The sequence below is a fragment of the Phalaenopsis equestris genome, unplaced genomic scaffold (assembly GCF_001263595.1).
Source record: "Phalaenopsis equestris unplaced genomic scaffold, ASM126359v1 Scaffold000552, whole genome shotgun sequence".
Classification (NCBI taxonomy): domain Eukaryota; kingdom Viridiplantae; phylum Streptophyta; class Magnoliopsida; order Asparagales; family Orchidaceae; genus Phalaenopsis; species Phalaenopsis equestris.
Genome location: NW_018164992.1, coordinates 963,704 through 988,933, shown reverse-complemented (window position 1 = coordinate 988,933; position 25,230 = coordinate 963,704). Strand labels below are relative to the sequence as shown.

General features: G+C 35.9%; 2 protein-coding genes across 6 annotated transcripts in view; both read left to right on the top strand.

Annotated features, from left to right (window-relative positions):
* LOC110029138 (alpha-mannosidase I MNS4) overlaps window positions 1-16,595 on the top strand; it is a 68,079-nt gene extending 51,484 nt beyond the window's left edge. For 3 of the 4 annotated variants that reach the window (XM_020731286.1, XM_020731285.1, XM_020731287.1), the window contains 4 exons: window positions 13,563-13,698; window positions 14,412-14,482; window positions 14,795-15,029; window positions 15,935-16,595. In XM_020731286.1, coding sequence (XP_020586945.1) covers window positions 13,563-13,698; window positions 14,412-14,482; window positions 14,795-15,029; window positions 15,935-16,240 — 748 coding nt within the window. In that variant the 3' untranslated portion in view covers window positions 16,241-16,595. The remainder of the gene's footprint in view (window positions 1-13,562; window positions 13,699-14,411; window positions 14,483-14,794; window positions 15,030-15,934) is intronic. The other variant, XM_020731288.1, reaches the window with a different exon arrangement.
* Window positions 16,596-18,748: 2,153 nt separating this feature from the next.
* On the top strand, window positions 18,749-23,145 carry LOC110029223 (protein OSB2, chloroplastic-like). Of its 2 annotated transcripts, none has more exons than XM_020731407.1 (5): window positions 18,749-19,223; window positions 19,610-19,748; window positions 21,960-22,023; window positions 22,127-22,239; window positions 22,887-23,145. In XM_020731407.1, the coding sequence occupies exons 1-5, from the start codon at window positions 18,853-18,855 to the stop codon at window positions 23,076-23,078; spliced, it is 879 nt and encodes a 292-aa protein (XP_020587066.1). In that variant the 5' UTR covers window positions 18,749-18,852; the 3' UTR covers window positions 23,079-23,145. The 2 variants fall into 2 exon arrangements, with proteins under 2 accessions (XP_020587066.1, XP_020587065.1); XM_020731406.1 differs by having other exon boundaries at window positions 21,960-22,044.
* The last annotated feature ends 2,085 nt before the right edge of the window (window positions 23,146-25,230 follow it).

Here is a 25,230-nt window from a genome sequence, read left to right as displayed (position 1 = left end):
AATCAATTTGTGTTTTATTAGATCCACTCTTATAAGTAATAAGATGTTCATCCCTTTTCTTGAATAAAGTATTAGTAATAACAAAATCAAACGCTAAAGCAAAATCTAAAATAACTTTACCTTCTTCATTAGTTACTCCAAAACCGTAGCCACCATGAATATTTCTGAAATCTTCTACCACTCTACCGACATGTCCATTTAAATCTCCTCCAATAAAAATTCTTTCTTCAAGAGGTATCATTTGTATTAAGTCTTCTAAGTCATTCCAAAATTTATCTTTAAAACCTGTATCTAAACCTACTTGAGGAGCATAACCACTTATAATATTAAAAATCTTAGTATCAATGATAATCTTAAGGGCTATAATTCTATCACCAACTCTATTAATTTTTACAACATTATCTTTCAAACTCTTATCTATAATTACACCTACACCATTTCTAGTGCGACTCTTACCAGAATACCAAAGTTTAAAACCTAAATTATCAATCTCCTTAGCCTTTTCTCCCACCCACTTAGTTTCTTGAATACATAAGATATTAATTTTCCTATGAATCATAATATCAACTAATTCCATTAATTTACCATTGAGAGTGCCTATATTCCAAGATCCTATCCTAATATTAGTTTCATTAGTTTCATGGACTAACTTCTTTACCCGCATTCGCCCGTAATGTGGGAACCCTTGCTTATTTAACACTACACCCGGGCGCCGGTGTAGCGGCCCTTGCACACTTTTCACTGTATTCAGGCTATACAACGCGTCGCTTCCAGGGGACGCCCTAGCACTTATACAATGATCAAAAGGATTCATATCATGATTTTTTCGACAAGTTTTACGCTGGCTGTCGACTACCTAACGCAACCTTCCACTTTTCTCATCGGGGCTTGGGACCGGCAACGGCAGTGTTAGAAAAATGTCATTACATAATGATCTTAACCTCCATTTTTAAAATTTCAAAAGGTGGAATAAATTTTTAAAAAGATAGTGCTCGGAGATTTAACCTCCATTTTGCAAGGATTTAATGATCTTGTTTTCAGGTTTGTCATTAGTGTAAGCTCCCACGTTTAATTGCCTCTCCCAATTATGAGAGAGAGAGAGAGAGAGAGAGCTTTTGACTAAGGCTATTCAGTTGTCACTAGATACATAGCATATAGTAGTAGCGATTTGATTTTAGGATAAGGGAAATTTACAGTCGACAGCTAAGAGCAGATGGATTGTTGCTTTAAGCTTAAAGCGGTAGATTTCACTTGAATATTTTTAGATTTAATTTTTTTTTAATTTTTTATTTTGGCGGAATTTAAGCCCAAAATGGTGTTTTATAATTTGAGATATTTTGAAAGAAGCCTGTTTTGGTTGAGATAGTTTTATCCCATCATTAGAGAATTTGAAGGATTTTATTTGGTTATTTGGTATCTTACCAATTTTGTTTGCTTGCTTGTGGAGGATTGGATCCATGATTTGCATGTACTTCAATTCATTTAATTTTGTATTTTTGTATTCTGCCCCAATTGTAGAGTATTAGGTTTGCTTAAGTGATGAATTTATGGCCTGCGATGCCTACCATGCCATGTACACATGATGGCACTAGAATTTGCATTTAAAAATGTCACAATCTATCCTGAGAGCTTGGAATATTAGGTAGGAACAAATGATCAGTCGGTAGATGCATAATTTTCTATCAACAATTAGTCAAAACAAAATATTTTTGAAATTTTAAAGTGTCACTAAGCAAAAAATTATTTGTTCACAATCAACCAATACATCAATTATGTCATATACAGACAAATTCAGTAAGAAACTTAAAACGAGATATAAATATTCTATGGCACTTATTCTTACTTGTTTATTTTCTATAAACAAATTCTTTTCTGTCATCCATGTACTTTGAATCCTACTCGGAAAATGAGTATTAAATGATAGGTTTTGTCATACAACAACTTAGTGACGAATTGTAGCTAAAAGTAGTAAAATTTTCTCTACGAGAAAAGGAGATTGAAAAGGAGATTGTTGTGAATAGGAGATTGTTGTGAATATATATATATATATATCAGAGAGAGAATTTGATAAGAAAAAAGAGAGAGAGAGAGAAGTAGAGAAGAAGGTAAGGCTTTGTGTGGTGTGAGGTTGTCAATCAAGGTTTGGCAGTGAGGGAAGACGACAGCTGATGGTTGATGGAAGGTTGACAGAGGCTTGGACATGGTTGTTGATAGGGGTATAAACAAGTCGAACTTAAGCGAGCCTAATGCTTGTTTGGGTTTGGCTCATTTGAATTTTTTTTGTTTGTGTTAAGACTCGTGTTCGAAATGACTCATTACCTTTTTATGTTCAGCTCAATTTAAATTTTTTTATTCAAATTAAGCTCATGTTCGACTCAAATCACAATAATAATTATTAAAATTTAATAAATCATATAATATAATTAAATTATAAAATTTAATTTTTTACTTTAAAACTATTGTAGCTCGAGAGTTTTGTGAGGCGAGCCAAGCTAAGGAGTAAAAATGACTTTGATAGGGAGATATTCATTATTTATAGAGGTTGAGTAAAATATTTTTTTCAAAATTGTGCGATGTGGGATTAAACCAGGAGGAAGGTGGAGCTTTCAGCCATGGAAACAAAGTGCGTGATGCTGATGCGGACTGTGGAAGCAGGAGTGGGTGAAAGTTTCGGCATTTACAGTTTTACATACACCGTATATTCTATTTACGTGTTATATAAATAAATAAATAATATATATATATATATATATATATATATATTTGTTGTTAGATATGTATATATATAATATTTGCTTAACATTTGATTCGAAAATATCATTGGAATATAAATTGGCGTCGGTGGCGATCTGCTTTGCTAGGGCGAACGGTCTGCTCTGCCAGGGCGAACGGTTGCGATGTGCTCTGCCAGGGTTTCGCCACCAGGGTTTCGCCCGATGGAAAAACCCTGGTTTGATTCCTTCGGGTTTCAATCTATCCTCTTCGAAGACGCTGTTTTCGCACTCAACAGTGACGACAAACTTTGCCTTTGCGCTCGTCGTCTTTTGGACTTTTCTGCGCCTTTGCGTTCGTCGTCTTTGCCTTTGCACTCGACGACGACGACGGTGAACAACATTTGGACCTTCGTTTCTTTGGCGTTTTCGCTTCTGCGGCTTCTTCGCTCCGCGGTTCCTCTGTGTGTGGTCGTGTTGTGGTTTAGACTGTCGAGCTGCGATTTCGTTCTGCGCAGTCATCATCTGTAGTTACTGTCTGTGGTTTCTCGCTTCTGCGCAGCTTTGCTCCCGATCACTTATGTCCGATTTGTAGCTCTTGTCCTTGTTGTGACTTGCTGTGATGGAGCTTCCTCCTTTGGTGGAACCCAACAAAACCTCTTTTGCCCACGTTGCTGGTAATCCTCAGGGGGAGACGACGGTTGTCTTCCCCTCAAGTTATAAGGAGAATCGTGATGGTACAAGTGACTACCCCTTTATTAAGAATGCAAACAAGAAGAGTGGGAAGACAACACTCTTTTTCTCTAAGTCAGAAATTTCAACACTGATTGACAAATTCAAATTTGCTCTCATTAGAAAATTTCAATGGAAACACTCAGCTATGGAAGTTATCAGTAAAAGTTTTGATGACCTCAAATTAGCAGAAAAATGGAAAGTGAGGCTCATAGATGTGAGACATGTATTGATTCAGTTAATCGTGCCTGAAGACTACACTCGTATTTTCTCCAAAAAATATCTTAACATTGCTGGTAAACCAATGAAGCTACTTAAGTGGTCTTCTGCTTTTGACCCTAATCATGAACCTCCTATTGTACCGGTATGATTTAGTCGGTCTCAAGCTGCACTTTTTTCATCATCAGTTTCTTTATTTTATTGGTGTCATACTTGGGGACCTTATGAAGCTAAATCCACCCACTTTCAACCTTACCAGATTTTCTGTGAGCAGAATACTTGTGGAAAGAGATATTACTTTGTCTAATGTTACTGAAGTCTGGTTGGGCACAACACATAATGGATATTGACAACAAATTGTCATAGAGCATAGACATTCTTATTTTTCTCATTGTAAGATGTTTGGACATACTCTTGATAAATTTCATAAGCTTCACCCTAATTTGAAATCTAAAGATCAAATGAATAAGGATGGTTCTAAGGATATATCTGTACCACCTGAAGAGAAAGCTACCACTGGACAGATTTTGGTGTATGATTCTCTTGCCACTGTCATTACTGTTACTGCGAGTGATGTGATGTTGATATCTTCCCATAGAAAATAATACTGATGGACTATTACCTACAAATGATAGTGTTCAGACTGATAATCACGTGAGTCTCGTAGCTCCACTTCTTTAGGAAGTATCCGGTGTAAATACTAGAACTTATTGTGGGTACTTTGGTTGGTATTCCTTCTGCTTCAGCTCCATCAGACTGATTCTTCTGATGAGGAATGACAGGTCTACTCCAGGAGGAAGAAAAAGAATGGAGGCCGACCCCAACTTGAGAAGATATTGCTCCAGCTCGGGAACATATTGGATGACTACTGGCAATGACAATCATCTTACCAACTTATTAGCTTGCTCCTTCTCTAGAACTAGAGGCAGAGACAAAACCAAATTGGGTCGCTCTCTAGTCACCTGATACTATGTATTTTGGCTTATGTTTTTTATTTTAATATCTATTGTATTTTCTGTTTTTTCTAGTTTTGAAACCTTTTATGGCTTTTTGTTTGGGCAAGGTCTCATGCTTGGGCTCTATATATATGCTTTTTATGAACGGGACTCTTCACAACTGACAACAGGTCTTGGGAGGGAGTGATTAGAGAATTATTTTTAGCATTTTCATACATAACGCTTGTTTCTTACATATTTAGATATCAAATATGAAAATTTTATTTTTTATTTACAATCCTAACTAAAACTATTTAAATTTTATTAAAATTAATATATTTTTTAAAAACAATGTATCAAATTTAATACATAAATATTATATTAATATTATTTATTCATTATTTAATTAGTTTGAGTCAAATCTAGCCGAACACAAACAAACAAACTTTTGTTCGTGTTCGGCTTGCTTATGAATCGAGCCAAAAAAATTTGTTCTTGTTTGACTCATTTGGTTAACGAACAAATTGAACACGAGCTTGTTGACCTCATTTTCAATGAGATCTTAGTTTCCTACTTCCAAAATCCAAATTCTAGCCTTAGGAGTTCGTTGTTGACAATCTTAGCAGACTAGTAATGGAGCCCACCTCCTGTAGAACTTCAAACCACTTCTTGACCCATTTTTGTGAAGAACTTGTATGAGTGGTTCCAAACACTCAACTTGAAGTTGCAAGAGCTAAGGACCAACATGTAGAGGACTCGAGAATGAGTTCCTAGAGGATCAGATGGCCTTAGGTGAACCCTCCGTGACTCAACAACACACTCGCTACACCACGCACGAAGTTGACACATTTTGGCCCGACTGTCGGCAAACTTATCTGGACGACCCCAGATGATGAAACATACCACGCCAACACGTTCGGAATGTCAATTTTAGCCGGAAAGGACACTCATATTGCTAGGGTTACGCACACGCACAAATGACACAGAAATTGATGCATATTTATTTTTAGCAGGACACGACCCAGGCTCAACACAGGTTCGACTCGGGCTTGATTTGGGCTAATCACCAGCTCACAAAATTTTAAATTTTAAAATTGAAACGGAGCATTTAAAACTCATATTAATTAAAAATAATTTGGTGTTATAGTTTTCCAATTGAGTCTGCTACATCAAAGGAAAGTATTCAATTCCCCGCCAAAGCTTTCACATAACGGCTCCCTGGGCATTCCGTTTATACAATTCAGCCTCCCCCTGCTTGCTTGGGCTGCTCGACAGAACTCCTCTCTCTCATTCGACTCATTCTTTCCCTCTGAACCGAAATCCCGCAGACACCTTTCCTCATCACTGCATCCGACACCTCCTTCCCCCAGACAAACTGAAGACCGCTCACACTCATTCGACCTCGCCTCCCTCAGCTCGCCTCCCTCAGCATCGCGAACTCTTCTTCCCCGCTCTTGTTCGATCATCCCCCGCTCGCTCCCGCTCTCTCTGAATTAACTCAGCTCTCGCGCTCGTCCCAGCCTCTCTCGCCTGAAACCCCTCTGCGCCAAAGAACCCCCCACTCGCCTACTCTCTGAACCGAAACCCGTCTCTCCTCTCTCGCTTGCCATCTCCCTTGACAGAAACCCTCGCCTCCCCCTCCTCCAGTTTGAAAACCTTCGTCTGACTTGCTTCTACCTCTCGACAGACTCGGCTCGCCATCTCCCTCGACATAAACCCTCGCCTCCGTCTCCTCCAGTTCGAAAAACCTCTCTTGGCTTGCTCATCCCTCTCTTGGCATACTCGGTTCGCCTTCCCCGCTCGCTGGACTCCTCTGCCTCGCCGGAGACCATGCCAGATCACCTCCCCCTCTCCTTGCTGCAATAGCCGCTACTCTATAGCCTTTTCTGGGCTTCCTCCGATTAAGGTCGTATCTCTCGTACTCCCTCATTTCATCTGCTTCTGCCAGCTTTCTTTCTTGCTGTAAAGTTTCTATTACTTCTTTTATGAATTGAAGTGCTTGGATTTGAATACCGTTTATTCATATTTGTTTAGGTTCTTTTTTTTTTCTGTTTGTTGAAACTGCAGTACGCTTGCAAGATTATGAATTATGGATGTCTGATTTATAGATCTCACTCATATATATATGTAATTAATGTAAATGTTTGCCTAACTTTGCACCCATGTGATGCTTCGTCTAATGAAGCGTTGAATCTGTTGAAGGATATACAGATCTACAGAATGGAACTCATGACGATTTGGTGGATATCCCCCCCCACATAATCTATCAGACAACTGCAGGGACACATTCAATGAATAGGGATTTCCCTCTTTGATGGTTCTATGTTTAATTCTTTGCAATTCCTTGGTTTTAAATTGCATATTTCCTGTTATGAACGCCAATTTACACTTAATAACTTCGTATTAGAATCTGAATCTCAAGATAATGAAGTTTTTTTTTGGGCGATTTACATGTGTACCACACAATTCTCATGTATTCACATATTTAACATTTGAGCTTTCATGTTTACATTCATACCATCCAGTTCTTATGAGTTTACATGCATGCTACCAACACTTATATACTTACACCGTACAAAAGGAATGGAAACCAACATGCATGTTGTAACTCTTATGGATTCATAGGCACCATCCAAGCTCAAGCCTTTGCATAAATACCACATGATTTTTACATGTCAAAACTAAAATGTTTACATATGTGTAACTCTATCTATGCATGGAATAAGTTGCTTGGGCTATCTTGCCAAACGGTTTTGTTTTCCTTGACGATTGCCGGTTACATTTGTTTCTTTTGGGTTGATTAAATGCAGATTTTGAACCCTTTAAACACTGTTTTGAGTTGATTTATGCATTGTTCGGACACTTTGTTTTTGAGACGGAAATGTTAAATGTTGATTGTTTTAAGGGGATTTGTGCATCTCTTTGTTGCAAATAGTGGCTGTTTGGAGCTAGTTGGGTGCTTCCTAGTGCTGTAGTTGGCCGTTTATGTGTTGCCTAGTGATGTAGGGAGCTTGGACTTGCTGCTTGGGCGTTGTAGGAGGCTTAGGACTGTTGTATGTTGCTGCGTATGGTTTAAAATTGATGTTTGGGTGATGTAGGGAGCTTGAAATTGCTGTTTGGGTGTTGTCCATTGTTGAGACCTGCTGTTTGGAGGTGCCGATAGCTGTAGGCTGTTGTAGGTAGCTGTTTAAAAGCTGTGGGAAGTTTAGGACTGTTGTAGGTTGCTTAAAATTGTTGTTTTAGAGCTTTCCATTGCTGTAGTCCTACTGTTTGGAGGTGCCGATAGCTGTAGGCTGCTGTAGGTAGCTGTTTAAAAGCTTTAGGAAGCTTAGGACTGTTGTAGGTTGCTTAAAGTTGATGTTTGGGTGCTGTCCATTATGGTAGACATGCTGTTTGGAGGTGCCGATAGCTGTGAGCTGCTGTAGGTAGCTGTTTAAAAGCTGTGGGAAGCTTAGGACTGTTGTAGGTAGCTGTTTGGGTGTTGTAGTTGCTGTTTGGGCCCATGCAGTTGATGTTCAGGCTCATATAGATGCTATTTGGGGTCATATATGCGCTGTCGGAGCCTAGAAGCTGCTGTAGGTAGTTGCTTGGAAGTGTAAATGACTGTTTGGAGTTGTTGAGAGCTGTTTTGGAACCCTTAAACACTGATTTTGAAGCCTTTAAATGCACGGTTTTGGGACTGTTTAGGGGTTGGTTTTGCTGCACTTTTTGGGCCCGTTAGGCGGCTTACGAGCCACGCTTTCGGTGTTCGTCTAGTAGCTTAGGGGTCGCGCTTCTTGATTCCATCTCATATCTTTTGGTCCGCACTTTTATGAGTCTATTTGGAGTCTTTTGGATATCTCTTTTTCTTACTAAATTGGAAAACTTTTGAGCCGATCAAAACACTGTCTTGGAACAAACTTAAGCACTCTTCTCGAGTTTATTTAATTACAGTTGTTGAAAGATTTTAAATGCTTTTAGGTTGATTCACTTGCTATTTCCCCATTGGATTTATTATTTTGGAAGTGAGTCAACCTTCTCTTTTCGTTTGTTTTGTTACTTTTGTTAAATTGTTAAGTCAAAAAATGAGAATTTCTGATTTAATTACTTGGAAGACACTTAAAAATATTTGAGGATTAGTTGGAAAACACTTAATTGAGGGTAGAACACCTTAAATCACTTTAAGCACAAGTTAAAGTGTATGCTTCTTAGATTTTAAGTGCGCACCCGAGGTGAGAGTTCATCTACCTAATTCTCAGTGTATGCTTCTTAGATTTTAGGAGCACACCCTAGATGAAAGTCCATCTACCTAATTCTCAGTATCGGCTTCCTAGATTTTAGGAGTGCTCCTTAGGTGAGAGCCCATCTATCTAATTTTTCAGTGCAGGCTTCATAGATTTTAGGTGCACACTCTAGGTGAGCGTTCATCTACCTAATTTTTGAATGAATAATGAAACTAGACACTTGATCCTGATTTATAAACTGATTAAGATATTAGACATAAGGATGCATCAAGACGTAGTTCATGCTTAATTAAAACAATAGTGGAATTCCCGTCATGACTTGAACTATAGTGAAACCCAGGGCACCGGGATTTGAGCTTGGTTATTACACTCAAATCCTCTTGACAATTGAAGACATTTGTTAATGTCACATATAGATCACCGGACTAGGATAAGTCTAAAGTCTAGGTGGCGAGGGCAATAACGACATTGCTTATGTGTGCTTAAACGAGAGATATGAAGTGAGATTATTAGAATAATATCTCCTACGTCAAGGATCTTCATAAGGGAGAGGAAATAATCGATGATACTATTCACTGATTCTTAGGTGGATCGTTGCCCTCGACGCTTTTAGGTTGTCAATTCTAGCACAATTATAGTGACCAGCCTATAGACTACACGATTTTACAAAATATTTACAAAAATAAAAAATAATATTTATAAAAAATAATTTCTTTTGCTTGTTAAAGTGAACGCTCCATGTAAATCTAAGAAGCAACTTTTGCATGAAAAATTAAAGAATTTTTGTAAAACTTACAAAGGTCCACGATTAGTCACTTGCATTGATGTTGAGAACTGCCTTTCGTAGATTGTCTGGTTGGTAACTCTTATTCAAGGTTGGGAAGAACACAGTACAGCTCTGAGCCCCTACATTTACTGATGTCTTATTCCTAGTCTTGGCCTTTCATATGTGACTGCGGATTTTGCTTTGTGTGTTCTTATTTTGCTACAACTCATTTTTCTGACTTTCGTGCTGGGTCTTCTCGCTTTGCTTATTTTTCTTGCAAGTTTATTTAAATCTATTGCAAATCATGTTTTGAAGAGTTGTCATAATCGATTTCAATTTCAATAATAATATTTGTGTTTCTTTTATGGTTTGAGTTTTCTACTTCAATATCATTTGCTATCAGAATCAACTCAATCCTAGTTCCATCCTAGGGTTTAGCATCCGCTCGTACCCAATCAACAACACCAAATTTTTTTTATGTTATTTCTTTTGTGTTACTTTTTTCTCTTCTTTCTGTCCTTACATAGATCTTAAGACCGTCAACTATGCTGCCAAGAAGGAATATATTCGAGCTTACCCAAGAAGAGATATAGTGAGAACTTCATCGCCTCCAACAGAGGCTTATGAATATTGAAGAGAAAATCCAGTGGGAGATTACCCTCGATCGTGATCTGGAAGATCGAAGAGAAGAATGAGAAAATATGAAGATGGAGTAGGAAACACAATGCCAGTTCCTACCAACTTACTACCGTCAAAAGTTGCAGATTCTAGTTTCTGAAGAGGAGAAACCGTATCACCAAGCGACCCCCTTGCTATTTTCTAGTGAAACCAATCCACAAGTCTGTCACAGCCATAAAATGTTGCAAGTACAACGGATTCAGACATGTGGAAGCAGAATGCATAGCCAGGGGAGTGATCTATTTCACATAGCAGGGTGTTGTTAAAACCCGGGGTAAGGACACCACAAAAAATTGAAGAGCACTTGTTCGAACGAGAATTTTTACCCGATGACTTCTTCTTCTTGGAAACTCTCTTATTTGTGGATACATGCGATATTTTTCCTCCATGTGATCAAAAGGAACATGCGACTTTTGATGAGATTGTGATTCCTACTCTATTAGTAGGTGAAGAACTTATTTTTGAGATATACAAAGTTCACACAGATCAGAAGATGCCAGAATTTAAAATTTCAATGGATGGTCTCAGTAACAATCAAATGATAGCATCAGAGATGGTTGCACTTTCAACCCTCACCCCCAGTGTTCCACATGAAGAGACAAAAGACCGGGGTGAAGCTCTTGTTATTGTAACAAAGAAGAAGATGTCAGCTCTCTAAAACCTCAATAGTCAGAGGGAAGACTTAGATAATAGTAAGAATCACCCATCAACCAAACTCTTGCGAACCCTTAAACCCACTGAGGCGCAACTTGTCATAGATGAGAAACATATGAAATATTTACTTGTTCAAAATTTAGCTCGGGAGAACTTACATCGATGTCTACCTTCGGCTCAAATTATGCTAAACCAAAACGAATCAATTGGAGATATACTCGCATGTGGGAAAAGCTCCTCAGACACTTTGGGAGCTAGTACAATCATAGGTGGGATCCAGGAATGGCCATAGAGAACCAGAAGGATCGAATCGGTGAAGTCGAAGCTCCTCCAACCCCGAGAAACTGATGTGGGGCATAGGGGAGGACCGGCCAGCTTCAAGGGAAGGGGGGCTGCCGCCCCCTCCTTCCCTTTTTCCCTCCTTTCCCTTCTCCCTCCTCCTCCTTCCTCACCTTTACTTTCTCTACCCCTCAACCTTTCTTTCCTAAGCACTTTCCTATTTTAAATTCTTCTTAAAATTTGGATTCATTATTATATTTTATTCTCCCTTCTTATTTTAATTTTTTTTATTTTAATTTCTTTCCTATTTTAAATCATTTCCTAAAATCTGAAAACCTAATTATATTTTATTCTTATTCCTTATTCTTATTACCTAAAATAAGTCTAGTTTCTTTATAAATATGGGATGATGTGCTTAAAGATAGGGGTTTTGTTTTTTGTATCTGAATTTTGGTTTTAGTCTTGATATTTTTCCCTTCGAGGGCTGCATCTGATGTGGAGGTAGTGTTCTAGCTGTCCCTCGTCCGAGGTGGTGATCATCTCCACGGGTCTGGGTGGTGCTCCGGCTGTAGCTCGACCACATCGAGATATTTATATATCCTTCCATCCCTCCTACTGCTGTCCACCTGCTAACCAACTTTACAACAGACCACCGCACCTTTTCCCCTGAAACTGTTGACTACTGTCTTGCCTCCAACCGCCCCCAGCAGCCTCCTGGCTGGTCTCACTGCTGTTGTTCCCCGTCTCCTCCTAGAAATCGCAATAGCCTTTCCCGACATTCTCTTGGCCAGCCTTCCTCTTCCTGCTGCTGATCCCTGACTCCAGCATCCTAAGCAGCTCCCAGACTCCCCTTGCACCCTTGCAGGCCGCTGTCCAACCTCCTCCCTGCATCCACCAGCTGCAACCCAGCTCCTTGCTCCCTCCAACTTGCTGCCAGTCTTCTCCCAGCAAGGCCGCAGGTCCCCATACTCCATCCCAAGCCTCCGGATCCACTGAGCCGATCTCCACCGCCCTTCGGATGCACTTTCGAGGTGTTGGCTTGTGTCTCTGTGTTTGTTTGTCATTTATTTCATATTTTGAATAGTCGTTGTAATCAATTTCAATTTTAATAATAATGTTTGTGTTTCTTTTGTGGTTTGATTTTTCTCCTCCGGTATCACCGCATATATTTTAATTACCCTTTAATTGAGCCTTCTAGTAATTGAGCTATCAAAATGTAATTTAATGGCGAAGCCCTAATGACAAAGTTGGTTTAGCATGGGGATGAGCTATTAAATAAATGCTTTTTATGACCATTAATAAAATCACACCCATTTTAGTTTCCATTACGTTTTTCCTTTTAGGCTGACTAGAGCCTTTTGATGCACCGTGGAGTAGAGACAACATACAAGACAAGAAAAACAGACACAAACGGTATTAGATATTTGGAGGACCTAAAGAAGTGTAATGGATAACCAGTATTTTGCCATTTACCCTTTTATTGTCCATAAAATGTAGCTTCAAAGGCTTCCGAAGTTAACATTTTAAGATTTTAGTATTTGGGGCTGTTTGAGTTCACTTTTGCTTTCTATTTTTTAATTTTTATTTTGTTTTGTTTATGATTGATTATAAACAAGATATGTTTGGCTATTTGATTAAAATATGCTTTTATTAAAATCACTGAAAATAGTTTAAAGTTGTTTGAAATGTTTTAAAAAAACATGTAAATTTATATTTAGAAAAAGAAATGTTAACTAAGCAAATATGTTTTTAAAAACAAAGGAAAAATAAAAATAAAATTGATCTTAATGAAGCTATTAGTTTCAGACCTATGCTTAACCTCACTAGGTGAGATGGAGGGTGGTGCTTCGATAAGTTATCGAGGCTTGTGAGGATAAATTTGAAAGGGAAAAGTAGCCGTCATCATGGCTATAAGTGGTAGAGCGTCTTATAGAGGTGCGTTGGTCGGAATGAACTGTGAGATAAATAAGGGGATGCACACAAAAAATAACATTGATAGAGACATGTAGTTACCCATTAGATAGATCACAATATTGATATTCTTTGGGGGCATTACATACACACCACTTAATTCCCATGTATTTACATCTATAACACTTAAGCTTTACTTTTTACATTTCTACCACGCAAACCTTTCATATCACATAAAAATAACTTTATTTTAACTTTTGAAAAGTGAAATACATGTTTTCATTCATAGGTAAGGTGGCATAGATGTAAAAATTGAAGTTTGTGTTAGATATATAAATACTTTGGAATTGAGTGGTATGCATGTAAATCTTCCTTATTATTTCTCTGCCTTGAATGAACATTTTTTCTTAAATTTAAAGTACCCTTCTTTAACTTGCATTGTTTCTCCTTGTAGATACCTTGATGCAGGGAGAGATATGGTTGCAAGCCTTCAATATGGAGCCAGATGCCCCTGTGGATATTGCCATATAGCAGATGTAGAATCCCATAAACTGGATGACCATATGGAGAGCTTTTTTCTTGCAGAAACGGTTAGTTCTATTTAATTCAAACTATGACCTTAAATGCCTATAATCATCATCATCATTAACCTTCTGTGAAATGGCTGAAGTAGAAGAGATATTCTTCTTCTAACAATGGTGGAGCCTGGAATTCAAGCGAGAGAGGGCAAAAGGTTTTACCCCATATTTGAAGGGGCTAGAAGTTCTATTATTTATATAGCTAGAGGATAATTTAAGAGATATGCATTCATACTAAATGCATTGTGACCTCTTTTTTGATGAGGATAACATATTCTCCAGCCTGTCTCTATTTCCTAGGATATAGTTTTATGAATTCTTTATACAACTTCCTTGAAGGACTAGTTAATGACTGAATCTAAACTTAGAACCAAACTTATCCCCTCCCTAGTTCAATTTAAACTCAATTTGGTCCTTAAATTATAAGTTCAGTTGATCATGAGTAGAAGTCTAGATCATTAAAAATTAATAGTCTTTTAAGTCCAAGGTACCCTTAGGCTACTCTCGAGACCCTTGAACCCTGGAATAATTCAAAACCTTGAAAGCCACTTAGGAGCCTTTGAACCAAATGGACCATTTATATAACCTTTTTTTGTTAATTTAAGAGTGGTGAGCGCTGCCCCCTTCCCCATCCAATTTGGACGGCCGCCTTCTAATAAAGTCCTTTCATTACAGATTTTTTTACTTGTGTTGTCCATCTAAATTTCTAATATCACCTTTCTCAGGTCAAGTATCTCTGGCTTCTTTTCGATTTGGCAGCTGGACCAGATAACATTGTTGAAAATGGACCATACAAGTAATCTTTTCAAAACTGCTGCTTTAGTTTGTCTATAAGAATTAGCGAAATTTACATTAGTATCACAGAATTCTTATATATTTGCTTATCTCACACTAACACTTTCATATTTACATACATAGCACTTTGGTGCTTTAAATGTATGCGTGAAAATGTGTATTTCACTTTTACAATATGGTAATAATGCAATTTTTGATGTGATGTTGAAGATTTGAATGTTATGTGCATAAATATGAAAGTTTAGATGTGAGATGTAAATGCATAAGAATTGAGTAAGAATTAACAAGATATAGAAAATAATCTTTGTTGTAGGTATATATTTAGCACAGAAGGCCACTTATTGCCTGCTACTGCTGAAATAGCTTTAGCAAATGAACATTGTTCATATCTCGGAGCTTTTTGCCGAGATGACGGACAGAGAGATTCTAATACTGGAATCTCTTCTAGCTACCAGGAAGCAAATGATACCAGAATTTCTGATGATTGGATTCCTTCTTTTTCCTCCTCAGAACCTGAGAACTCCTTCACCTCCTCAAGCTTTATTAAGGTCAGTCATTTCCCCTAGTTGTAACACTGAAAAATAATGCTTTGGAATATTTACGTACATGTCATTTAGTTCTTATGTATTTACATATTTAATACCTAAACTTCAATTTTTACATTTACATGTTACCTATGCATGGAAGTATGTGTTTTATTCTTAAAAGTTAGAATAGTGGTATTTTTTATGTGAAAAGAAGGATTTGGGTGGTATAAATTTTTTTGAGTATTGCAAGCAATAAAATAAAAAAATAACTCATGAGTAATCATTGCAAATCCATTATTAGATTTCCAAGCTTGCAATGTTGTTCATCTAAGAAAAACTAAGCTTTTTATTTTTATTTTTTCTTCTGGTACGTGCAAACTATAGTTCTTATTCAGAATAATCATAAACCTTTGATTGAAAATTATATGATGAAGCACATCATAATGTATGATTTTGTAATTTTCTGTAGAGATGATTTGCTACCTTCGTTAGTATGTTGTTGCATTTTAAATTCTTATGTTATATGACATGAACTAAAAGAAATACAAATTAAAATTTTAAAAAAATTGAAATCTACCAAAACATATATTTAACCGGCATTTGGAAATCTCTCGGGAGGTGTTTGTTTGCAAGTACTTGAAATTCTGAATTGTTTTAAATTTATTTTAAAGTAAAATTATGTATTCGTACTATTTTGCTAGTGTTCTGTTTGTAGAAAAAAAAATTGGAGTTTATTTTTACATGTTTAGTGGCTTACAAAGTATTTCAAACTCTTGACGATGACATTTCAATGCATTTGCAATGCATCACAACGCATACAAGCAAATATTTCAATACCCTTAATTCTCATTCAACCCATTTACAAAATGCACCCATTTTGATAGCATCCAATCATAGTCCCTCGAAACTTTTTTAATTATTTGCAGGGATTATGCCCAGCGTTAACTCATGATCAAAGATTCGGCTTCTCATACACAGTCGGCAAACATGAGACTGGTGAGCCTCGCAATGTCGATCTAGTTGATCAATCTCAAACTCATTCTGTGATCATGATATCCAAACCCATTGCGATGCACTCGACTTCCATGGATATGATTCATGCCAGTGAAGATCTGATGAATCCTCATCGAGATGACGGTAGCCGTAATGAAGAATCCGATCGAATTTTAGAGAGAGAAAACCCTTCAGATGAGAAGGATTATCAGCTTGTTAGAGAACAGATTCAAGCTTGAATTCCATTTCTTCCTCAGATCAGCCACAAATTTCTGTAAATCATGCTGGTTCTGCTCCACAAGGTAGTAGTTCTGCAGAAGAAGAGCACTCAAAGGGTCGAAAATGTCAAAAAAATTTGTAGAAAAAACCAAATCATGAAATTCGGAAGTCTCTCTCTCTGATTCTTGGCTCATAAACAAGTTCCAGGTATGATTATCAGGCCAGAGAACATGGTGAGATTTCTGATTGTCTTGGCCACCATTGATGCTGGAGTTATTTTCTTCTTTGTTTTTTGGCTCCTCCATAATTAAATTGTAGCAGTAATTATTTTTTCATATCCACGGTCCGCTTGGGACTTAGATTTAATGTTTCACAGCAAACTCAATATTTAATTTACTGTTGAATTTGTAAAAATATTAATTCTCAATAAGAAAAAATATTTTAAGTTTTCTTTTTGTTCATTCTGTGTTCTATTTTATAGTGTAATTTCATGTTTAGTAGCATTCCCTTCCAGTATTGGGAACATTTGTTCCAATGTCGTGCATACTACTTGCGAGTAGTGGGGAACGTGCAAAAGAATCCTCTCGAACTCGACGCTCATAAAGGGATCAGTTTCAGTTTGGAGACCATCGCGACCACTGAACTAGTACCTGTCTTTGAAGGTGAATGTGAATGCACATTTCAAATTAGCTCCAACTTACATCACGAGCAGAAGGATCAGTTGATCTCAACTTTGAGGGATCACTAGGATGTATTTGCATATTTATCATTTGTTTCCTTAAATTTGCAGAAAATATGAACTAAAAATTTCAGATGTGTAAATGTGAAAATGGGAAGTATGACTTAATATATGTATATAATGCATATGGATTAGGTGAATGCTGTTTTGTTACTTTTTAGGAGTATTTACATGCATGCGTGCATTTTACACCTAAACTTTCACATTTATTTGAATAATATTCAAATGTTTGACGTCTCCTTAAAAATATCACTATTATTTGATATAAATATGATTGTATTACAAACATAAATTTGAAAGTGAGAGTGTTAGATGTGTAAATGCATAAGAATTGTATGGTATGAATGTAAATTTTCCTACTTTTTTATTTCTAGCTAATCTGATTGTGAAGAAAAAATTGGTCTTGGAAATGGTTTTGCACAACAGAGGAGGTTTACATAAATTTATATTTTTCATAATCTTGTTTGTGTTTAGAACCATTTACATATTGATGAATGTCATGTTTCGGCTTGGTTTATTTTAATGTCGAGGAGCTCGTTCAGCTCTTATATTTGGCTCCACTCATTAAAAGGGTGGAACTTCATTCATAAATAAATAAATATTTTAAAAATTGAAGTTATAAAATTTAGATTTCATTACTTAAAAAGCACTCATAATGCATTTTTTATGTGATGTTAAAAATTTGATTATTATGTATGTAAATATTAAAGTTTGGATGTCGGATGCAAATACATAAAAATTGGGGCATGTTTGCAAATATACAATTTTTTTAAGCTGAGGTATAAGACTACAATAGTTTATGATTGGAAATATCTTAACTGATTGTTTATATTTTTTTAATAATTACATTCAAACTAGTAGCACTAATATAACAACAACAAGCTTTTATTCTGCTTAGTGGGGTCGGCTACATGAATCCTTTTTCTCTATTGCATCATGTTGAGTGTCGTATTTTTATTTAATTCTCATATATTATGATCATTTTTTATACAATATGCCCAAGTCTTTTTAGGTCTATCTTTGACTTAACATAAGTCGAATCTAAAACATCTATTCTTCTAACTAGATCATCAGATGGTCGATGTTTAATGTGATCAAACCATCTAAGACGACTCTCCCTGATCTTGTCCGCCGCTGAAGCTACACCAACCCTATCATGGATATATTCATTTCACATTTTGTCTTTTAAGTGTCAAGTCACCCATCTATATAAGCATTCTCATCTCAGCAACTTTTAACTTCTTTTAATACTTAGTGTCGATCCACTCATCCACCTAATAATCATACTAATATCTATTTCTTTAAGGGCCAAAATCTTAATTTGATTTTTTAAATAAATAACACCATAAGAGATTCGTTAAGAAAATTATCATTTTTAAAATAAAAAAAAATAAATAAATAAAAGTAACTCCAAAGCTAAAAAATTAGTAGAGCTCGCGAAGATATTACAGTGCCATTCGATATGCGATTTAAATCTGGATTTACATTAAAAATTAATTTAAATCTATCAAACCTAACAAATCGAAGTTAAATCTCGCTGTTATCTAAATTCAAAATTTTCTCTATTGTAATGATAATCTTGAATTTAATAATAATAATAATAATAATAATAATAACAAGCCTTGGTCTGTTGGTGGCAGGGTCACTGTAAGTCCCATCAGATCAATGTTTCGATCCTACCGTGGTGTGGGTTCTCATCATGAGGTCTAAATGCGCATGTGAAATCGATATTTGGGCCTTTATCCATTTCCTTAAAAAAAAAAAAAAAAATGCAATATTAGTGAAAGCGCTGGCATACGAAATCTGCATGTTTCACTCCTCACTCATCTCTCGATCCACTCCGCTATCTCTCCTTAGGCTCAATCCCTCACCTGCCAAAGCCCCGCCGCCCAAATGGCGCTTCCCGCTCTATCTCAATTCAAATCTCCTCTCCCCAGGCTCTCTTCTCCTTCACCTTCTTCTTCTCTAAAGCCACCTAACATCATCTCTTCTTCTCTTCATTTTTCCTCCCGCCATCGAAGACGTACCATCGCCGTCGCTCTTCCACAGCCCTCCTTCATCAGCTCCTCCTTCAATGGCGACCACCATCACGATCGGATTCCCCATGCTCGGCCACCAGAGATCCCATGGAGCAAGGATATGGCTAATTCCGTCAACCTCATCGGAACCATCGGTGCTTCGGTTCAGATAAAGCAGCTAAGCAGCGGCAAGGTGCTCGCATGGACCCGCCTAGGGTTCAAGAAGTCGTCCTCCGAGACTTCATGGTAAATGAAAGAGATGAGGGTAGATTACCCTTTGAATTCTCTCCTTTTTGTCAATGCTGTCCAGGTGCTCGACGAAAGTCCGGACTCTGATTTTATTTAGTTTTTAGGGGCATTTACATACATAGAAAACACAATTCTTATGTATTTACATATCTCACGGCTGAAAATTTACTTTTTACATTTATACCACTCAAAATTTTGAGATCATATCAAAGTACCACTATATTATCTTTTAAAAAGTGATATTTACGTTTTCATGCATAGGTAGGTGTTATGCTTGTAAAAATTGAAGTTTAGGTGTAAGATATGTAGATACATAAGAATTGAATGGAATGTATGTAAATCTTCCTTTTTATTTTTTTTGAATTTTGTGGGGTGCATTGTAGGATCAACCTGACCTTCTGGGATGAACTGGCTCATGTGGCCTTCCAACACGTGGAGAAGGGAAATCAGGTTCATGTTTCTGGCCGTCTGGTGTCAGATACCACTGAGGGGGAAGATGATAGGCCCTTGATTTTCTACAAGGTGTGATTCTTATGCATTCTTTATTTTAAAAATTCTAGCTTGAGATTAGAGAACTTCTATTACATGAGGAAAAGTGAATGACCTCTCATTATGGCATGAGGATCAGAAGAATTGCATTAACTTGATATGAGAAAAAATTGCTCTTGATATCTCTAGCAAAATCTAGTTTTTGATGCAATGGTGCTTATCTTTTGAATTGCAAGGTAGCTCATTTTATTTTGGGAAATTTACATATGTATCACTTAATTATTATGTATTTACATATCTCACACCTAAACTTTCATAATTACATACATAACAATGTTGTTTTAAACCTATGCATGAAAAGTTGTATTTCACTTTTAAACAATGATGATAGTGATATTTTTTAGAAAAATGTTAAAATAGTTGCTTGACTTTTTAAGGGGGGTCATTTTGGTCTTAAGGTCTATAAAAGTGTCAATTTAGTTCTCATACTCTTTTTAATATGGGTTGAAATAGTCCTATGAAAGTCCCCACATAGGACTATTTCATCCCCAATTTAAAGAGTATCGAGACTAATTTATCACTTTTATGGACTCTGGGAATAAAATAAATTCATGTAAATAGTTAAGGGACTATTTTGACACTTTAATCTGATATTTTTTATGTGATATTAAAGATTTTAGTGCTACATGCGTAAATATGAAACTTTAGTTGTGAGATATGTAAACACATAAGGATAGTGAACTATGTGTGTAAATACCCCATTTATTTTTACAATTTACTGTTATAGTATGGGATAATCACATAAATAAAATCCAAAACTTATATATTTACAAAACTAGTACTCATTTTATTTTTTTGAACTACCAAACCCATGTATTTACATGTGTTATGATAAAACCATTAGGAATTTGTTAAAATCAAAACTAATAGGCTGAGATTTTGAGAATTTGAAAAAGGAATGCTGGAGGGTGCTAGTTTTGTAAATAGCAATGTTTCCAATGGTAATAATTTTTGTATAGTAAGAATAACTATCTGTTACTGATGTGGGTTTGTGGGTTAAATCACTGAGGTGACCCAATAGGTAGATGTGGGGGTCTCCTAAGATGCTTAAGATGTTCTAAGAGAATCACCAAACCCTCTTAGATTTGGCCGGCCACCAAACCACCAATAATAAAGTAATTTCTTTCCTCAATTTCTCACAAATAAAAGCTCCTCCATTCAGTAGAAAATAGAGTATTTAAACTCACACATTTACCACTCAAATGAATAGATGCATCTTCTCTTCATTTGAAAAGATGAGGGAAGTGATTGGCCTCTTAGCTGTTGATCTAGTCAACCCTGCAACTATCGCTTCAACTCTCTTCTACTCACATGACCGGCCTCTTAAACCTCAAATCAATTTATTAGCTGAAATAAATAAATAAATAATTAATCTTATTAATTCATTTTGACTTCTTACAACTAATTACAACACATAAATACAAATACAACCATAGATACCCAACCATGCAACACGACACCCACTAAAAATAGAAAATACATAAATATGATAACATAAACATATATATGGTCTTCAAGGCTTCAGTCTTCATATTTTTCATGTTTTGATCCCTTGGCTTGGCTTGATCTTCTGACTTGAGTCCACTTTTTTTTTTCCTGTTTATTGCACATTATGGCAAATCACTCCCTCAACCTCGAGAAACTCCTCCTGAAAATTTATGTTGGCCTCTTGTGCTACATTGTTACTTGTTGTCATATGGAATAGGACATGTCTTGCAATTTGATAGAAATATCATGCATTTCTAGAAAAAATGTCCTATTTCACAAGTTATTTTAGCTTAGGATATCCTCGTCCAAGTTTTTTGCAGAAAATATTTGGTTTTTCCAAACTGTTAAACTTGTGGTGACCAGTTATTAAATCTTTTATTTTCCTTGTTTGTGATTTGATTTTTGGGACATTTACATACATACCACACAATTCTTGTGTGTTTGCATTTATAACACCTAAACATTCATATTTGCATACACACCACTTAAATATTTAACATCACATCATAACTACCACGATCACCTTTTTTTAATAATGAAATACACCTTTTCATGCATAGGTTTATGACATCAAGCTGTTATTAGTATATACATCAAACTTTGGGTGTTAGATATGTAGATACATAAGATTGTGTGGTATGTATGTAAATTGCTCTTGATTTTCCATTCTTCGCTAAGTTTCTTATGTTATTGCAGATTGTTGTTCAGCAGCTAAATTTTATTGAGAGGAGCTTCCAACCAGCTCCATCGTATGAACAGGGTACACAATCCGTGAATTCTGGTACTTGTTTTTTTTTTTTTCATTTTTGTACTTCATACTTTGGAACTACTTTTTGCTTCATTTTATTTGTCTTGTAATGCAGGTCTAAGGAATGAAAATTATTCGGGAAACAATTTTGCTTCATCTTCAGCAGAGGAGCTCTGGCAAGCTTTCTTTGCTAATCCTGTAGACTGGTGGGACAATAGAAAGAATAAGGTTCTTTTTTCTTCTCTTTGAATTCAACTTAGCAACTACTGCAGGTGAATTTTTATAGGAAAGATTTACATAACATACCCTCAATTCCTATGTATTTACATTCATCTAACACCTAAACTTCAATTTTTACCGTACATACCACGTTACCTATGCATGAAAAGGTGTATTTTACATTTTAGATATATCTGTCTCCTAAACTTGGCTTTTACATTAATATCACCCAAATCTTTCACAGCACATAAATAATACCACTATTTTGACTTTAAAAAGTAAAATACACCTTTTGATACATAGGTAAGGTGCTAGATATGTAATTACATAAGAATTGAGTGGTACGTATGTAAATCTTAATTCATTTTTTTTGGAAGATTTACATACATACTCCAAAATTTCTTTGTACTTGCATACCTAAAACCTAAGCTTCAATTTTTATCATACATCCATCTTACCTATGCATGAAAAGGTGTATTCCACATTTTAGAAGTTAAAAAGGTGGTATTTTTTATGTAATATGAAATTTTTTGATGGTATAAATGTAAAAAGTAAAGTTTAAGTGTTAGACATGTAAATGCGCTGGAATTGAGTGGTATTAATGTAAATGCCCCATTTTTATAATGAGATTATTGAATGGTTTCTCTTTTGTACAGAAAAATTCCAGGTACCCAGATTTTAAGCACAAGCACACAGGTGAGGCATTGTGGATTGAAGGCAAGAACAACCCACCTTGGGTGAAGGGTCAGTTAGCTATATTAGATGAAAAGATGAGTTCTTTTCAACCTTATGGATCAAATTCTACTGTTTCTTTGCTTAATGGGAATAATGATTTTTTGTCTCTTTAATTCTGCTTTAGTTACAGGCGCTTCTAAGCTTGAACTGCAATTCAAATTTCTCATTTTGGCCCCTCATATTGATTGCTTCTCATGATTTCTTTTTCTTTTTTCTTTTTATTTTTTTATTGGTTTTCTTGTTTTGTTTGTCTGAATCCTGAATATGTGTCAAATAGGTGCAAAGGCATTTGCTTCATATATTTCCTGTTACTTTTTTTTTCTTTTTTTAATGGACAGACCACCCTAAACTTGTTATTTACAAATAAACCACCCTCTTTCATCCATTTTTCAAATTCTCACAAAAATATCAAAATTCATGGTAAAACGTCGACCCATATTTTTCATTTTTATCACTCAATTGTTTGATCATGGCATGCATAAATACATCAGTTTAGTAGTTCAAAAAATATCCTGGCTGGTTAGTATGCAAATATCAATGTTTTGGGTGGTCTATTAGTTATTAACCTTTTTTTTTTAATTATAACTAAGGGTTATATTTGAAATACTGAAAATGGTATATTTTTCTTTCTGCCCATAAATTTTGGTTTTTTAAGTGAAGCAGGATAGCTTGATCTCATGTCAACTGCACCGTTTTATGCTTTTGAAGAGTTTTTTTTTTCTTAGACAATGTAACAATACATAAGCCGAGTAAATATTATTGATTCAGAAACTGGTTGTTAATATTGATGTTTTGGGGTTTTTTTTTTGTCTATTGATATTCTTGCATCAAGAACATTGTTCATGAATTTTAGATCACCTGATTATTCTTGTGGTATATGTGCTGGTTAAATTAGGAAATATATTTATGGTTGCAATCCAAAAAAAATGTTTTGCATTATATCTAAGCTGAAGTATTATCTTGCTACGAACCAAAGTCAAAATCAGCTAGCAAATTGCAATAGATGTGCAGAGAAACCCAAGGTAGGGCTAATTTGATTAATATCAAAGAAAACAAACAAGATACAAGGGAAGATCTACAATTTGAGATCTATTTTCTCCACAAGCCCTAGATGCCCCTAGAAATATTGAGAGAAAAGAAAAACTGCAGCCAAAACTAAGATAAAACAAACCCTAACCAAAATCCATTCAAATTAATACTCTCCAAAATCCATTCAGACTTTCTCCTCTAATCCCCAGTTAATTCCCCTCCTTTTCTACGTGATTAATGGTTGTGTGGGCTCCACTCGAACGCTGGAATCATCCTGAGCAGTTCCTAGGGCTTCCACCTCTCTCGGTTGGGCCTGTAGGCTTCGCCAGGCTGGCTGGTCCAGACCAATCTTCCTTGGACTGGTTCATCTGGCAGGTCGGCCCTCTTGTCCGTAGGAGCAGGCATATCACATCTACACAAACTATTGAAGCTTCCTGGTTCTGTTGACCACTTAATTTTCACCATATGTATATATATTCAGATCTAATTACATGTATAAATTTATTTTCATATGCATGCATACATGCAAACATATATTTTTCAATCCTATTAAAGCTTGGATCGATACAAGTTTGATCTGATATGGGCATAGCTCATCGACGTTCTAGTTGAGCTTCATTCGAATCAAAATTTGATTTGATTTCCCATTAATCTAGATCTTTTGAGCTAAATTTGTAACCCTACTTAAAGCATATGAATGAGGGTCAACCATTATGTATCCTTACACCAACATTATTTCAATATATCTGATGTGGGACTAAAACTAAATTCAAACATGTCTCGATAATCTTTCTTAACAATTTCTAGGTCCTTGAAGTATAAAATCGTCATTGCAACATCGCATGCCATCGTAAAATCAAGTTTGCTTGCTTCACTCATTTTATTTTGGAAGATTTGCATATACCCCTCAATTCCCATGTATTTACATATTTAACTCCTATACTTCAATTTTTTACTTAGACACCACCTTGCATATGCATTAAAAGGTGTATTTCACTTTTGAAAAGTTAAAATGAAGTACTTTTAATGTGTTAGGAAAGATTTGGGGGGTCTAAACATAAGAAAGTAAAAGTTCAAGTGCTAGATATGTAAATACATAGGAATTTGGTGGTATTTATGTAAATTCCACTTATAACCAAGATTATAAGAACTAATGTATGATGTCCTCTTTAATAATTAACTTAATAACAATCATCCTATCACAAACTACTATCACCTCGACATTTTTAGTTTTCA